The sequence below is a fragment of the Malaclemys terrapin genome, chromosome 4 (genome assembly GCF_027887155.1).
Source record: "Malaclemys terrapin pileata isolate rMalTer1 chromosome 4, rMalTer1.hap1, whole genome shotgun sequence".
Classification (NCBI taxonomy): Eukaryota; Metazoa; Chordata; order Testudines; family Emydidae; genus Malaclemys; species Malaclemys terrapin.
Genome location: NC_071508.1, coordinates 38,374,084 through 38,392,440, shown reverse-complemented (window position 1 = coordinate 38,392,440; position 18,357 = coordinate 38,374,084). Strand labels below are relative to the sequence as shown.

The following is an 18,357-nucleotide window of genomic DNA, read 5'->3' as shown; positions in this document are numbered from 1 at the left end:
CCTTTATCCTATGCACCAGGGTGACGGTAGACTTCTATTAGTTTATAAGCAGGCCCAGTGCCTAAAAGGTTGACTGAATGAGGTGGATGCTGGCATCCACCTGTGCCTCAAACTGGCCTTTGACTCGAGTCATCGAGATACAGATAGACTTTTACCCCTCACCAGAATGGAAACATGTCCTCTGGAATGGTGGCCGAAGCATGAAGGAACATACGAATGTTTAGCAAATCTGGCATGTAAATACCTTGTAATGCCAGCTACAAAAGGGCCATGCGAACACCTGTTCTCACTTTCTGGTGACATTGTAAATAAGAAGCAGGCAGCGTTATCTCCCGTAAATGTAAGCAAACTCGTTTGTCTTAGCGATTGGCTGAATGAGAAGTAGGACTGAGTGGACTTGTAGGCTCTAAAGTTTTACAAAGAAAAACATCCAAAAATATTTAATACATTTCAATTGGGATTCTATTGTTTAACAGTGTGATTAAAACTGCGATTAATCATGATTAATTTTTTCAATGAGAGGCAGAAGCTATGTTGATGGGAGAGCATTTCCCATTGACATAACGTGGTGGAGATACAGCTTTAAGTCGATGGAAGGTGCATTGACATAACTTATGTAACTTACATAACTTTACTAGCGTAAATTACATCGTCTTACAGCATTAATACAGACAAGGCCTTTGTGATAAACTATTACTTCCCTATGAAAGGTATTCAATCTAAGACGTAAATAAATGATAACAAAGAGGGATACCACTAAGGCTAGAAATGCTGCAGCAAAGCTGGAGCACAAGTTCCGACTACCTTCACTGGCGGCAAGAAGGAACTGAGGGTAGGGGGAGCACGCAGCCCCCTTTATAGCACAATATGTCGGCACCACTCCAGGGGTCGCAGTGGTGCTCCCCGACTACAGATGCTGCTAAGGGAAAAACTTCCGGCACCGGTGCACGTGGCGAGCACGCACACCTACTGTGGAATACACAGGAGCAATCACTCAAAGAAGAAACTTATGCTCAAATAAATTTGTTAGTCTCTAAGGTGCCACAAGTACTTCTGTTCTTTTTACGGATACAGACTAACACGGCTGCTACTCGGAAATCTGGGAGAAGCACCTCTCTACAGAACTCACATTCCACACTAATGCTGAGCAGTTAAGAGCTCCGCCTGGGAGCCCACCTCCTGTATGAAACTCAGGGGGGCTGTAGTCCCCCTGCTCTACCTAATTGGCACCCTTGGGAGGCAGGTTAGCTAGCAAAAAGAGCTGCAGGGATGGAAGGTGGAGTGGGATGAGATAGGGCCACAGCAGGGGGCACTGGGCCTCCAGGGATGAAGCCCTTACTACAGATATCAAAGGGGGAGCTAGCTTGATTTCGGTTCCCCTTTACTCCCCTTCACCTGGCTTGGCCTGGGCTTAGATGCCCAGCTGTTATCAGAAATGAAACCCTGGAAACGGGGCAAAGGGATCCGGCTAGTGGATTTTTGTTTTTAAATCTACTTTCTTGGTTCCCTGCAGCGCCAAGCTCAGGTCAGGGGAATGCCCTCTTCCCCCGATTCTGGGCTTTCCCTTTCACTCACCTGTCGGCTCAAACCCAGGCGGGCAAGAAAGGGAGGCTCAGCTGAAGTTAACCAACCCCAGCCAACCTGGGCTGCAGTGTACAGGACACCCTTCCCAATGAGCAGCTTGCGCCCTCCTAATGACAGTTGTGATAGGGTCAGGCCAGATGACTACAGGAGAGTGATCAAAGGTAGATATATTAACCCCAGATTAAGCAGGTCCCTTTTCCCTGAGTAAGATAATGGGCTGTTCCAGAACAATCAAGAAGTTGCTGGAACCAGTTATGGCAGGCAGGCTAATTAGGACACCTGGAGCCAATTAAGAAGCTGTTAGAATCAGTTAGGACAGGCAGGCTAATCAGGGCACCTAGTTTAAGAAGGACCTCACTTTAGTTTGCGGTGTGCGTGCGAGGAGCTGGGAACAAGAGGTGCGCAAGGAGCTGAGAGTGAGAAGGCATACTGCTGGAGGATTGAGGAGTACAAGCGTCATCAGACTTCAGGAGGATGGTCCTGTGGTGAGGATAAAGAAGGTGTTGGGAGGAGGCCATGGGGAAATAGCCCAGGGAGTTGTAGCTGTCACGCAGCTGTTACAGGAGACGCTGTAGACAGCTGCAATCCACAGGGCCCTGGGCTGGAACCCGGAGTAGAGGGTGGGCCTGGGTTCCCCCAATTCCCCCAACTCCCTATTGAATATAAGAGGAGTTGACCTGGACTGAGGGTCCCACCAGAGGGGAAGGTCCCTGGGCTGTCCTCCAACCCACTAGGTGGGTCAGCAGAGACTGCGGGGATTGTTCTCTTCCTTTTACCCATGCTGGCTGGTGCTGAGGTTAGCTGAATGAACGGCAGGTTTGAGCCACTGGCAAAAGTGGCCAACTGAGGGCTGCCGTGAATCTCTGAGGTGAGCAACAGGGCCGTCCCTAGCTATTCTGGGGCCCTACGCAGCCCCTCCACGGGGAAGGGGGGACAGACCTCTGCGGGGGGCTGGCCACAGGCCTCCGTGGGGGGGGGGGGGGGCTGGCTTTGGGGACGGGGAGGAACCACCCCCCAGCACTCACCGGTGGCGCAGCTGGGGCTGGGCCGCTGCGTGCAGGCCCGAACCCGCTGCACTCCTCAGGGGAGTGGGGGTGGGGCTGAGGCAGAGCAGGGGCGGGAAGAGGCAGGGAAGCGGTGGGGTGGGGGCTTTGGGGAAGGGGTGGAATGGGGGCGGGGCTGGGGGGCAGCATGGGGAAGAGGCGCGGTATGGGCTGGAGCAGCACGCAGCTGTGCAGGGCACCAGGAAATTTGGGGCACCAAATTTCCTGGCGCCTTACGCAGCTGCGTACTTTGCGTATGGATAAGGATGGCCTGGCGAGCAAATCTGCCAATAAGCACAGGACCTACCAAGGCAGAGGAGGAACTTTGTCACACATTGTACTGTTGTAGTTGCTTCTGGTGTGCAACAGAATGTAGCAAGAGGAGCATGGAATGGATTTTATTAACAGTATTGAGCTGCTTGTGAATGATTTTGTGACTATACTCATAGACTTTAAGGTCAGAAAGGACCATTATGATCTTCTAGTCTGACCTCTTGCACAACGCAGGCCACAGAATCTCACCCACCCACTCCTGTAACAAACCCCTGACCTATGTCTGAGCTATTGAAGTCCTCAACTTGTGGTTTAAAGACTTCAAGGTGCAGAGAATCCTCCAGCAAGTGACCCGTGCCCCACGCTGCAGAGGAAGGCGAAAAACCCCCACGGCTTCTGCCAATCTGCCCTGGAGGAAAATTCCTTCCTGACCCCAAATATGGCGATCAGCTAAACCCCGAGCATGTGGGCAAGACTCACCAGCCAGACACCCAGGAAAGAATAGGTCTTTTGCCTCCACTGCTCCCCTTGGAAGGCTATTCCAGAACTTCACTCCTGTGATGGTTACAAACCTTCATCTAATTTCAAGTCTAAACTTCCTGATGGCCAGTTTATATCCATTTGTTCTTGTGTCCACGTGGACCAGAACTGCATACAATATTCCAGATGAGGTCTCACCAGTGCCTTGTATAATGGTACTAATACCTCCTTATCTCTATTGGAAATACCTCGCCTGATGCATCCCAAGACCGCATTAGCTTTTTTCACAGCCATATCACATTGGCGACTCATAGTCATCCTGTGATCAACCAATATTCCGAGGTCCTTCTCCTCCTCTGTTACTTCCAAGTGATGCGTCCCCAGTTCATAACAAAAATTCTTGTTATTAATCCCGAAGCTCCTCATTAGACTCATTAAAGACTGAGGCAAAAGTATTTGTTTAGATATTGGGCCATGCCTAAATTATCCTTAACCTCCACTCCACCCTCAGTGTTTAGCGGTCCCATTTCTTTCTTTGTTTTTTTCTTATTTATATGGCTACAGAACCTTTTACTATTGGTTTTAATTCCCTTTGCAAGGTCCAACTCTACATAGCTTTTGGCCTTTCTCACTTTATCCCTACATGTTTTGACCTCAATAAAGTAGCTTTCCTTGCTGATCCCTCCCATCTTCCACTCCTTGTAGGCTTTCTGTTTTTTCTTAATCTCCTCTCTGAGATGCTTGCTCATCCAGCTTGGTCTACAACTCCTGCCTATGAGTTTTTTCCCCTACTCGCCTGTCGGTATGTGTGTGTGTATATATCTATATAAAATTCTCTGAATTCCCTGGAAATTTTGTTCAGTGACATTTTTGACTCCTTTTGCGTGCTTAAACAGCTACATCTAGTGACTTTTTCAGGGTTTGTCTGGTGACCTCCTGCTATGTGGAGTTGGCACACTGACTATAAGATTATCTCCATTTTACATACCTAGCTCTTTCACAGCGTCTTGTTTATTCTTTTCCATAATTTTACTTATTTCCTGTAAGATAAAGGAAAATGCAATTTCTATTAGGAAAGATACATACACCTTTGTGAGTTCATATTTTAAATACATTTTAGTACAAATATTGCTGAAGTCCATTAAATATAGGGGGTTAGCAGTGAGTGAGTTATGGCTAGAATGACATTAAGCCATAACCCATGTTGTAGAAGGGCCAGGCTGCTGTGGGAATACTTAAGAGGAGGTCTGGTTGACTACGAATACTGGAGGTCTGCCAGATGGAGCAGCAGCTCCATCAGCCTTTGAAAAGGTGCAGTATGCACGTCATGTATCAGCTCTGCTAGAATTTGTTTTTAATCATTCTGACATCTTTATTTTATCTATTTTAACTTCCTGTTATCAATTTAAATCTATAACTTTTTAAAGTATATAAATTAAAATCTTCAAAGCACACATTTTAAACCATTTCCTATACTTTCTATTATTTTCCCTCACCTTAGAAATTGTCTCATGACCAGAAATCTGTTCAATTAAATATTCTGTATCTTCTTCACCTTGCACATATCCCTTAACAATATCATATCTAAAGGTTAGCTGTTTGTTTATTTGTTTTTCCAATAGGTTTATCAGTCTTGATATCACAAGCTGAAATAAATAATAATGAAATAAGTCACATCTGCAAACAAAATACATTATTTAATAAAAATGTCAACTTTTCTAATAGGAATTCTTATACAGATAAATACACTTCACTTGTATGTTTATATTTCATTCAACTTTGATTTATGTAAATACTACAACAGAGTGTCTGTCCAGATCAGAGGTGGGCAAACTACGGCCCACGGGTCCCTCCCCTGCTGTCCCCCCTCCCCTGAAGCCTCAGCTCGCCGTGCCGCCAGCGCTCTGGGTGGCGGGGCTGTGAGCTTCTGCTGCTCTGAGCGGCATGGTAAGGGAGCGGGGGGGTTGGATAAGGGGCAAGAGGTCCTGGGGGCAGTCAGGGGACAGGGAGCAGGGGACGGTAGAATGGGGCAGAGGTTCGGGGGGGGCGGTCAGTGGACAGGGAACAGGGGGGGTTGGATAGGCGTGGGAGTCCCGGGGGGCCTGTCAGGGGGCGGGGGTGTGGATAGGCGTCTGGGCAGTCAGGGGACAGGGAGCGGGGGGGGGTTGGATGGGGGGGGGTCCCGGAAGGGCAATTAGGGGTGTGGGGGGGTTCTCGGAGGGGGCGGTCAGGGGAGAAGGAGCAGGGGGGGTTGGATGAGTCAGGGGTTCTGAGGGGGGCAGGAAGTGGAAGGGGGTGGATAGGGGGCAGGGGCCAGGCTGTTTGGAGAGGCACAGACTTCCCTACCTGGCCCTCCATACAGTTTCAGAACCCCGATGTGGCCCTCAGGCCAAAAAGTTTGCCTACCCCGCTCCAGATGCTCCATGTGCTCTTAACATAACTTAGAAGTTCAGCAGTACAATTTAATATAACCTATGTTAGTCCTCCAGAAAAACAAGGTTGCCATTGTTTAGTGAAACATCCTCTTTATAAAATGTCTTGTAAATCTTATACTTATTTTTTATGCTGGGGTGGAGTAGGAGTAGAGAAAGGAAATAGTTTAGCCACTATAGTTACAGTGAATTCCAAGGAGGAAAACACCAACTAAATTAACTAAAGACTATCATTGCTCTGAGTACAAGTTCTTTGATTGTTGCCTGCCAACTAAATAAACAGCTTCCTTCTTGAGCTTCCTGTTTTAGAATCAATAAGTGATTATTTGCTATGTTAGCAGCAATATTGGGGTAAAACCATCAAGTTTAATTTAACTGTCATTATTTTCAACCTTAGAATTTGTAATAGTTTTTTTATTTTACTCTTGAATGTTTACTTTTAATAAAATTCATAAAGCACAGAATCATTTTTCCTTTAATTAGCAATTTGGATCAGAACCCTCCAGAACCTAGGTGAATCAGTCAATCCACCTATGAGCCTATATAGCTTTCCTTAAATTAAACCCTTTGGTTTTGACAATAGCTCACTGCACTAAGTGGAGGAAAAAAACGTTACCCACCTTTCATAACTGTTGTTCTTTGAGATGTGTGGTTCATGTTCATTCCTTTCTAGTTCATGTCCACGGAGGTCGGAGACTTTTGCCTTAGCGGTTTCCATAGGGCCGGTGTGGCGCCCTCTGGGGTAACTCGCTCACGCCGCAGTATATCAGGTGCTGCCGGCCCTACGCCCTCTCTGTTCCTTATTGCTGACAACTCCAACAGAGGGGTAGGAGGGCAGGTAATGGCCGAACTAGTATTGATGAGGCCACGCTGGGACTAAGAGGATGATCATTGCTTTGTCTTGCTTCACCTTGAGCAGGACTCTGTGGATTAACGGCACTGGCAGGAAGGCGTACATCAGAGCTCCTGAACATAGAATCAGGAAGGCGTCTGAAAGGGAGCCCTTGTCCCTGCCCTGCAGAGAATAGAACATGTGGCACTTTCTGTTCTGCCTGGATGCAAACAGGTCCACCTGGGGAGTCCCCCACCTATGGAAGATTAGGCTGACCATCTCCGGATGGAGCAACCATTTATGGCGAGATGAGAAGGTCCTGCTGAGGTGATCTGCCAGGACGTTCTTGGCTCCGGGCAGGTGGATAGCTACCAGGTGAATGGCATATCGCACACAAAAATCCCAGAGGCTGAGCGCTTCCCAACAAAGGGCTGAAGACCTGGCGCCGCCCTGCCTGTTGATGTAATATATCGCAGCAGTATTTTCTGTGAGGGCTTGCACCACCTTGCCTTTCAGGTGGGACAAGAAGGCCTGGCAGGCTAGGCGAACTGCTTTGAGTTCCCTGACATTGATATGAAGGGAGAGATCGTTGTGGAGCCAGTGGCTCTGGGTGCTGAGCTAACGCCCCAATGGGCTCCCCAACCCAGATCCGACACATCCGAGACCAGGATGATCGACGGAGACCGGATCGCAAAGGGGACTCCCTGCAGCACTGACCTGGAATTCCGACACCAATCCAGAGACAGGAGGACATGGTTCAACACTGTGACCACATGGTCCAGGGTGTGCCTGCTGGGGGTGTAGACCGAGGCTAGCTACACTTGCAGAGGCCACAGATGAAGACGGGCATAGCTAACCACATATGTGCACATGGTCATGTGGCCCATCATTCGCAGGCACACGTGGGCCATTGTGAGTGGGTGGCTCTTTATGTGGGGGATTAAGCTTGACATGGCCTGAAAACGTGCTTCCGGAAGGAAGACCCTGGCCCACGTGGAGTCGAGGACCCCTCCGATAAACTCTATCCTTTGGACTGGAGTTAACATGGACTTTTCTGTGTTTATTAATAGACCCAGCTTGCTGCAGGTGGACCGCACCAGATCAAGGCTCTTGCGCAACTTCCCCGTAGACCTGCCCTTGATGAGCCCCTCGTTGAGATATGGGAAGATCGGAACCCCTCGACATCTCAGCGCCATGCATTTCGTGAACACCCTGGGGGCCGAAGACAGGCCACAGGATAGCAACGTGAAATGGAAGTGGCACTCGACTACTATGAAATGCAGGAAATGCCTGTGTCACAGGAATATGGAGACATGAAAGCCAGCGTCCTTTAAGTCGAGAGCGGCGTACCAGTTCCCCGGATCCAGGGATGGGATGATGGAGACCATGCAGAACTTGAACTTCTTGAGAGACTTGTTGAGGCCAACCAGGTCCAGAATGGGTGTGAGACACCCCCCCCTTCAGGGCCGGCTTTAGGCCAATTCCACCAATTCCCCCGAATCGGGCCCCGCGCCTAAGAGGGCCCCGTGCCCAGTGGCAGGGCCGCCAGGGTGGGGGCAAGTGGCCGAGAATCCCTTCCCTGGCTAGAGGCACCTTTTTAATTTTTACTCACCCGGCAGCGCTCCGGGTCTTCGGCGGCACTTCAGCGGCAGGTCCTTCACTCGCTCTGGGTCTTCGGCAGTCCTTCGGCAGCAGGTCCTTCAGTGCCACCAAAGACCCGGAGCGAGTGAAGGACAAACCGCCGAAGACTACGAGTGCCGCCCGGTGAGAACAAGCCCCACGTGTTTTTTTTACATGTTTTTTTTTTTCCCAGTCATCCCTGCCGGGGCCCTGTCAAAACTGTTCGAATCAGGCCCCGCACTTCCTAAAGCCGGCCCTGCCCCCCTTTGCCTTCGGGATTAGGAAGTAGCGGAAGTAGAATCCTCTTCCTTACATATCTCGAGGAACTTCCTCCACAGCCCCCAAGACCAGGAGATTTTCGACCTCCTGAACGAGGAGTTGCTCATGAGAAGGGTCCCTGAAGAAGGATGGGGAAGGTGTGTGTGGGGGAGGTAGAGGGAGGGTGGCCAAAATTGCAGGGTATAGCCCTGAGCTACTATGTCCAGGAGCCAATGGTCTGATGTAATCCACGACCAGGCCGAGAGGTAGGGAAAAAGGCAGCTGAGGAAAAGGCAGGAAGGATCCGGGCAGTTGGCTGGTGCGTCGCTCCCGAGCACACCCTCAAAATGAGCACTTCTGGCTCCCTTGGTGCTTCACCAGGCCAGGCTGCGCAGCAGATCGGGATGACAAATGGTGACGGCGACTAAACCCTACATCCCTTTTCCTTGCAGGTGCCTGCCGAGGCTGCCACTGTCGAGGTGGTGGAGGAGGCCGGAACGGCTGTCTCAACGCCTGAGGAATATGCATCCCCAGAGAGTCGCCCGCGTGTTTTTCAGGCCGTACAGACGAGCATCCATTTGGTTGGAAAAAAGGCCGATACCATTAAACAGGAGATCCTGAATAGAGGCCTGCATCTCCTGAGACTGGTCTGTGGTCTGGAGCCAGGAACTTTGCTGCATGACCACCGCCAAGGCGACCACTAGGGCAGCTGAATCGGCTGTGTCCCAGGCCATTTGGAGGGAGCACCGAGCTGCCGCAGTACCCTCCTCCACCAGAGTTGTGAACTCCTGGGCCATCTCCTGGGTCATGGAGTCCTTGAACTCGAGGAGAGAGTCCCACAAGTTAAAGTTATAGCGACCCAAGACAAAGACCGATGCCAGGGAGATCGTCTATGGCTGGGTAAGTCCCAGCGCGAGGATGGAGATATGGAGCACGGAGCCAATGACTCGTAGCAGCAAGCAGGAGCCATGGGCTGATGCGGAGACCAAGAATGTGGTGACCGAGGGCTCTGTCTTGGCTCCGGAGACTGGTGGTGCTCGCTTGATTTGTGCAAGGCCTTGCCAGCAGGCTTGCCCTCTCGGGGAGCCATAGCCAGATCCATATCTCCACATGGTGCCATCTGCAGTGGGGGCGCTCTCTGCTCTCCCTGTGCCAGGAGCTGGGAGAGTGTCGACTGCGCCATTGGCTTGGGCCCTTTACTGTTCCCTGGAGTCGGTGATGGGTCCTTTCTGGGGGAGGAACTCCCTGGGGCTGAGCCCTTTTGCGAGTCTGGAGTGGGTGTAAGGCCCGAACAAGGTCCTTTGCCTGGAGCCCCCAGGTCGGGCTTGCTCGGTGCCATCTTCTTAGGTTTCTTCTTTGGCACTAGCAACGGGGATTGGTACCGGGAGGAACCTGGTGCCGGGTGTGCGCTCCACACCGAAGTAAAAGCGCTAGGTGCCACATCGGACCGCTCTGGCTTCAAAGCTGGGTACAGGGCAGCCTGCATCAGGAGGGCCCTGAGATGTATGTTGTGCTCCCTCTGGGTCTGAGGATCAACGTTTTTACAGATGTGACAGCGCTTCTTTATGTGGGATTCCCTGAGACAGCTTAAACAACTATCATGCGGGTCACTAACAGGCATAGGCCTGTTACACATGGAGCACGGCTTAAAACCCAGGGACCAGGGCATGCCCCACCTGGGGCAATGTCCCCACTGGGACACTATCTAACACTTAACAGCTACTTAACAACTAACTAACAATGGTTAAACTATTTACAGCTAGAAGCACAAGGCTGAGATAGAAAAAAAAACAGCTGGCCACTTGCAAAGCAAGGGACAAAGGCATTCTGACTGACCACCACGGGTGATAAGAAGGAACTTAGAGGGCATAGGGCCCGCTGTGCCTGAAATACCATGGCTTGAGCGCGGCACCCCTGAGGGCGCCACAGCCGGCCCTATGGATACTGCTAAGGCAAAAGTCTCTGACGTCCGCATATGTGGGCACACACACACCTAGAATGAACTAAAATGGAATCGACATGAGCAAGCACTCGAAGAAGAATTTTTGTGGACATCTGTGTTGAAACCAGAAATAATTCGCTGATTGGTCATGTCTCCCAGGTAATAACACCTTCACTGATGCAAATAGCATTCCCACAGCACCAAGAGCACCAATTTGCTGCATCAGGGCAGCATGGCCTCACACTGGAGATCTTGTGGCACCTTAGAGACTAACAAATTTATTAGAGCATAAGCTTTCGTGGACTACAGCCCACTTCTAACACGGCTGCTACTCTGAAACACTGGAGATGATACACAAGTCTCCAAAGAACAGGCAAAACGTGCTTAAAAGTCTGTCATGTATAAGGCAACATGCACTGCTGCCACCTGGATGATCACTTTATACAAAGAAAAAGCAGAAACTTATATTGTCTTAGTAGAAAGGATGTTGAGACTATCAGATACACAAACTCCTGTCTCCAAATAATAGGTCTGAATACAAAGGATGATCCATTAAGAGAGTGTCTGCTCTGAAAGATTCCCATTCGGCCCCTTCTACAAATGCAACAAAACAATCCAGATGACTTGAAAAACCATGGCCCCATCCTGGTTGCAAATAAGTCTGCTCACTTTAGATCCAACTTGTGGAGCAAAGTTACCCAAGTGAATCATGCGATCAGGAAAATTTGTTCAGGTGAGAAAACCAGAAATCTCTTGCAGCTACAACTTTTAGCATGATAGTAGTTCAGGGAATACATTGCAGCTGACATATCTATGAGCACTTGCACTATATGACTCCTGATGATAAGGCTAGCTAAACATGTTGGACTTATAACAAATTTACATGTTATCTAGCTTCAAGGGGATTTCACAGATTGAGGGTCTGGTCACCTCCTCAAATGATGTAGGCAAAATAATTCCCTATAATGATGGTGCACAGGGGCTGAATAAAGTGAACCCCTGTCAAGGCTGATTCCCCACTCTGGCACTTCGAGTGCAGAAGGTGGGGGCCCGCAAGGATTCTAAAAATTAATACTGCCACTCCAGGCTTGTATTAAACTCCCAAGGTTACAGCTTTTCTCTGATCTTGGATGGGTAGATGCTGCACCACCCAAGTGCAAAAAAACCCTTTTAGAACCCAGGAAGGCGCACTTGGGAATTCCTTCCTGTGGGTACCCTCAAGCCCTTTCACACCCCACCTCACCTCCCCCCCCCCCCCCGCCGTGGAAGAATTGAGAAAGAAAACAAAGGAAATCAGCTGTTGCCACCAGCTAATTAAACAACATATGCACAAATCTGTTAGGGACACAAAAATTTAATCCTGTTCTTAAAAAAGGTAAATGTTATTAAAAACAAAAAGAAAGAAAATACATCTGGAACTTAAGCTTTTTGCTAGGTTTTAAAAAACACAATTACAAGGATTAAGCATCAAGACAGCTTCTTGAGGTCCAGCTTAAAGGTTACAAGCAAAACAAAAGCATTTGGGGTTAGCACAGAGAAGTCCGCAAGCCAGGGCCGCCCGGGAGGGGAAAGTGGGGCAATTTGCCCCAGGCCCCGGGAGCCCTGGCCCGGCGGTGGTCTGGGTCTTCGGCGGCATTTCGGCGGCGGGGGGCCCTTCAGTGCTGCTGAAGACGCAGAGCGATTGAAGGGCCCCCGCCGCTGAAATCCGCAGAAGACCCGGATCACCGCCCGGTGAGTACAAGTGCCGCAGCTCCCCCGCTTTGCCCCAGGCCTCCTGAATCCTCTGGGCGGCCCTGCCGCAAGCCATAAAGAAATAAAAGAGATAAACCTAAGCGTGTCTTCCTAGACATTTCCTGATCTACTTACATATCTGGGGTTTCAAATGAGTAGTTTCTAGGTATGATTTGATCATTTTTCATACCTGGCGCAAGCTCTTACAGCATAGTTCCAGCCCTGTCCCTGCTGTCTGGGAGAACAACACAGAAGACAAAGGGGAATTTTTCCCCCCAATTTTAAAAAGTTCTAGCCTTCCCATTGGCTCTTTTGGTCAGATGCCCACTCCCTTCCTTTTACCTATGGACTTTTTAACCTTTTACATGTAAAGCAAGTAGAGAACAGCTACTAACAGGGATTTTATAGCTAACTGGCTGGCTGGGTATCCATAAAAGGGAGCAACTCCCCCCCCCCTTCATTTATCACAACCCCTCTTAGGATTTTAGATGGGAAAGTACACCACAAAGTTGTTGTTTTTTCATCCCAGTTCCAGCAGTCACAATAAGAGTCCTGAACAAACCCTGAGCTTGTGAGCATATGAAGCATATATATTGATGCTACACTTTCTGACACTTTTAACCATGGTGGCTGAAAGCAACAGAGATTAGAAAAGTACTTTAATACTATCATTAATATAAGGACTTTGTAGTGGGGGGAAAGGATGAAGAAAACTTTCTTCATAAATTAGAATTTAAAAAACAAAACACAAGAAGAACAATGTCTGGTCAGCAACCCTCAGATTGTCTGATTTTTCTTAAATAGCAGAATAAACAGGATTTGAGAGGAAAAGGTAGGCTGTGCACCCCTAACTCTCAATGCTGACATATGGACTGTTATGCCCTTCTCCTAAAGTACAGTGCATTCAATTGTTCCACAGATCATGTGATATACCATACAAAATGTAAGAGCAGACGTGGGGAGGCAGTTTTATGAGGAAGAAACGTGGTTTTATCTTAGCTCTATAAGCATTCCACATACTCCTATGCTCTCAGTGCAGCATGCTGTGAGATCTCACCAGCAAAGCACATAAGGGGATGTCACATCAAGGAGAAGCCACACAGATTTAAAATAATAACATTTAAGAATTTGGTTTACATTTTATTTTACTGAACCTAAAAATAAAATACAAAGCTGCATGCTTTTATAGTTCCTTGTTAAAAGTTAAAAAAATCTTTATCTTTACCTTCAAAAGACGCAGAACTCTAATAAAGCGAATGACTCGGAAAACCCTGATAGTCTTAATCATATGGTATGTTGGGTGAAGTGGCTTAAAGATATTAATAATCATGATATCTATGAGTCCAACTGCTATGATTACTAGTTCCAACTGATTCCAACGATGAAAGATGTAAGCCCTCCCCATGGCTAAAGCCTGTTATTAAAAAGAAACAAACAATATTTATTTAGATTCATTACATCATTTACATTATAAAACAAGAGAATATATTAAGCTTTTACTCAAATCTGAAAACAATTATAATGCATCTTTCAACACTACCCAGGCTTGATAAATCCACTATTAACAGCGCATAAAATTCCCCATAGGTCTTACCAACCAATTTATGCAGAATTAAAACCTTTAACTAAAAAACAAACATCATATTTCTAGCCCTTCCGATCTCAAAGGTAACCTTTGAAAGGTAAGTATTACCTTTCTGCAACTGCAGGGAGGCAGATTGAAACAGATATGTAAACTGTTTAAGACTTAAATTCTGGCTCCAGAACACAGCAGGAGCAGCTGAGTTATCCATGGGTCAGTTACTTCAGAGGTGAATATTGGGGGGAAGAAATCCTTCCTCCTACCTAGGACACTATCTCTTTCTGGCCCGATGAATATTTATATAAATAATTAAAGTGGAACAGCTCCAATAGGAAAGAGTGACAGACTGACTGTATCCCACAAGATAAGGCATTCACTCAGGACGTGGGAGATCTGCATTCACATACCTCCTCCAAATCAGGCAGAACAAGGACTTGAACTTGGTTCTGCCATGTCTCCTGAACCCTAGAGTGGCCCCATAGCCAATGGACTATTGGTTATTCTGGGGTATCTTTCTCTGATTTTTTTGTGAAAAATATCAAAAGGTCTTAGGATCATCCTGATGTGGAAGGGGAAATTTTTCAAAATCTCAATTGTTTTCATGGAAATAGGAAAGCAGTTTCCCACTTAGCTCTACTTTCAAGACATGATTAGAAGGTCAGAAAAAAATCTTAAGACTTTCCAATTTACCATGTTCCACTCCATTTTTTTCAACGGATAAATTATTTTATTGAAAATATGAAGTTTACTGGTGTAAGCAGAGTCAGGATGAGCTCTACCCTGACATCTGGTGGTGAATTATGGCGAGTGTGGAAAAGAACTCCAGGGGCTGATCTTGTTTGCATAGGCACACCCACTCGCCTGGCATGAAACAACAGCAACTCAAAGTGGTTACTGTGGCTGGTGTGGGATCCCCAGTTTTCTCTGTTATTGGGGCAGGAAGAATAAAGTTTTGTTACCCTGATTCTGTGAATCAAGGCCAGTGGAACTGTTGTATGACAGAAGGACTGAGTGAGTCCTTCACCATTACCTAAATAGCACTTGCTTGACAAGGGGCATGGGTTACAAAACCCAGTGAATAGAGAGAGGATGGGGACAGGTATTTCTACTTGATAGTATGGGCCCTCTCTGAGGGTTTGAAACACCAATTGCACTACCTCCTCTTTCCACTGTTGAATGTTAGAGCTAACTTTGATTCCATTAGGAGTCTAGTTACAGGCTGCTGAGCTGAATTCACTTTGGGCCAATGGTGTACTAACACTGGGGCTTCCCTACTATGAGCTGAAATTGCTAAGAGCTGAAATCACAAAAGAGCTAAAGTTATTAAGAGCTGAGGTTGTGTTAACTAGTGGGGGAGCCTGAAGCTATATTGCTAAGCGGCTGGCGGAGCAGCTAGCAGAGTGGAGCTGAGCGACTCACAGGTCGGTGAGCAGGGTGGAGCAGCTGCCAGAGCAGTTTGTGGGATGGCGGGAGCAGCTCACGGGACAGCTGGTGGAGTGGAGCGGCTCGTGGTGAAGGCTGCGGCGGAACCCCACAGAGAGGCAGCCGGTCGACCTCGGATCACGTAAGGTGCCCCTTAACACCCTGCGTGCCCCCCCCCCTTGAACTCTGGGGCTGCACTGACCAGGGACAGAGACTTTGGGGGGTTGTTGGACTTTTGGGACTTTGGTGATCCTTGGGTTACTGGACCCAAGAGACTTTGGGGTTGTTGGACTTTGGGACTTTGGTGATTCTTGGGTTGCTGGTTTCAAGAACCAACGGGAAAGGACACAGCCCAATTTGCTGGGGTGGGTTTTTTGCTCATGGTTTGTGTTATGAATCCTATTTGTGGTGTTTTTCCAATTTAATGCTGATGTTATTAAACATTTTCATGTTACACTCAGACTCCGTGCTTGCGAGAGGGGAAGTATTGCCTCTTAGAGGCGCCCAGGGGGTGGTATGTAATTGTCCCAGGTCACTGGGTGGGGGCTCGAGCTGGTTTTGCATTGCGTTATTGAAACGGAACCCCTAGATACAGAACCCGGCCCTTGTTGCTGCCAACTTAGATGGGCAGAAGGGTTACATTTTTGGGGGCTCGTCCGGGATTCCCTGGGTCAGTACACCTCGCAAGCACTTGTTGAGTGTTCCACTGCATTGGGAAACAATTGCGGTTATATTTTGAGGAAATTACTGTTTGTATAATGGCTAATATGTCAGGTTTGTTGGGCCCCGGCCCTGCTGCCTCTAGCTCAGGGGCCGCAGCCTCAGCCAATGATTGGGCAAAAGCACTGGGGCAAATATTAGAAAAGGTTGTGTTGTCCCATGCTAGGTCAAACTCTTGTCGTGAGTTAAGGTTATTTGCTGGGGCAGAGGAGTTCGAACCCTGGTTGGAGCATAACACTGAAATGCTGCAGGAGTGGGCCGTACCTGATGCAGAAAAGCGAAGATGTCTAATAGAGAGCCTTAGTGGCCCAGCATTAGATGTGATTCACACCCTGAAGCTCATTGACCCTGGGGTCAGTGTGAAGGACTGCCTAGAGGCCCTTGATCATACCTTTGGGAGCATAGAGGGCCCTGAAGACAGTTACTGTAAGTTCCTTAATTCCCGACAGCAAATTGGCGAGAAGATTTCAGCCTATATACAGAGGCTGGAGAGACTGCTTCAGAGAGCTGTCATGAGGGGTGCAGTGACTGCTGAACAGATGGATCGGACCAGACTGGCTCAAATTGTAAGAGGAGCTCAGTATCAGAACCCGATTCTACTCCATCTCCGGCTAAGAGAACGACGGGAATGTCCCCCAAGTTATTCCCAGCTGATAAAGGAGGTCAGAAAAGAGGAAGAAAGGCAGGCTGCCAGCGAGTTTTGGGAAGCCCAAACATTGGAGCCAGCCGGCACAACACCACTGCAAACGGCCAGTGTACTGATGGTGAGCACCACAGAGGAACTTGCCCAACAAGTGCAGGTCCTGACAGAATGGATAGCTGAACTGCAAAGCACCATTGACCGAGCTAAGACTTCCGGGAATAAGGAGCCTCTGACTGTGGTGATGGAGAAGTCAGCATTTAGAACCACCATCCCATCTGGGCGAAGGGGGAAAGGACAATTCTTCTGCTACCGATGTGGTCAGGATGGACACAGTGCTGCCAAGTGCCATAATGAAGAAAACCCCTCCTTAGTGTATGGAAAGCTGAGGATCAGTTGGGAGAGATCCGGTAGCTGCCAGAGAGTCTGGGGACGGGGACCACCCAGGCCTGCAGGATTTGAAGATTCCCCCAGAAAAGACCGTCCAGCTGGGATCCCCGCAGGACTGATAGGGCCTCGAGCAGAGGTCATGGTGAAGATTGAAGGGGCGGAGTGTAAAGCTATGCTTGACACTGGATCTCAAGTGACTATTATATTTCAGTCATTCTACCAACAAATGCTTAGGCACCAGCCTATACAGCCACTAACTGGTGTTGGTCTGTGTGGCCTCAGCATGGATGAATACCCCTACCAAGGGTATGTCATAGTGCACCTGGAATTCCCAGAGGAGGTTGCTGGGGTAAGAGAAGAGGTGGACACAGCTGCATTAATATGCCCTGACCCTAAAGGGACCTCTGATGTGTCTGTGCTGATAGGGACCAACTCCAGTCTCTTCAAGGTGCTCGTGGATTACTGCAGACGACGGGCTGGGGACCAGTACCTGAATACCCTGATGATCCATACGCTTTGTGCTAAAGCCTATAGGAAGATTGAGGGTGCTAAAAAGGAGACATCTGAGCTACCGATTGGGGCACTGAAGTACATGGGCACAACCCCCTTAGTAGTGCCTGCAAGGACGGAGCAAGAAGTGCTTGTCATGAGTACTCGGCTGAAAGGCAGTAAAGGGGCATTAGCAATGGTAGAGCAGCCAGTTGAAGGAGAGCTCCCGGAAGGAGTGCTGGTCCCCAGTGGAGTCATAACCCTACCTGCTGAAGCCCAGGAAAAGGTGAGTATACTGATTGCTAATGAAACAAGTCAAGATGTTGTTGTGAAGCAAGGACAAAAGATAGCAGATCTCTTCAAGCCTGAATCAATTGTAAAACCCCAGTGTGAGACTCAAGTTCCGACAATAGACTCTGCAAAGTTTGACTTTGGAGATTCACCGTTGTCCGAGGAGTGGAAAGATTGCCTGAGGAGGAAACTTTGTGAAAGATCCAAGGTGTTCTCATTGCATGAGTGGGATGTGGGATGTGCAAAAGGAGTAGAGCACAACATCAGACTACATGACTCTCGACCTTTCAGGGAGAGATCTAGGAGGACTGCCCTCTCCGAGATGGAAGATGTGCGACAACATCTTCAGGAGCTGGCTGCGAATGGCATCATTACAGAGTCCTGCAGCCCATACGCCTCACCCATTGTGGTGGTCCGTAAAAAGAATGGGAAAATCCGGATGTGTATTGACTACCGCACCCTAAACCGCTGTACTGTGGTTGACCAGTACACAATGCCCCGAGTCCAAGTTACCTTAGACTGTTTGCTGGGAAGCCAGTGGTTCTCTATGTTGGATCTTCGGAGTGGATACTACCAGATCCCTCTGGGTGAAGAAGATAAGGAGAAGACAGCCTTCATCTGCCCATTA

At 48.5% G+C, this 18,357-nt stretch overlaps 1 protein-coding gene across 1 annotated transcript in view; it reads right to left on the bottom strand.

Moving 5' to 3' along the window:
• LOC128836108 (sodium/hydrogen exchanger 10-like) overlaps positions 1–18,357 on the bottom strand; it is a 234,686-nt gene that overhangs the window by 70,487 nt on the left and 145,842 nt on the right. The window contains exons 16-18 of the mRNA XM_054026125.1: positions 13,421–13,609; positions 4,877–5,026; positions 4,369–4,420 (exon numbers count right to left, since the gene is read on the bottom strand). Coding sequence (XP_053882100.1) covers positions 4,369–4,420; positions 4,877–5,026; positions 13,421–13,609 — 391 coding nt within the window. The remainder of the gene's footprint in view (positions 1–4,368; positions 4,421–4,876; positions 5,027–13,420; positions 13,610–18,357) is intronic.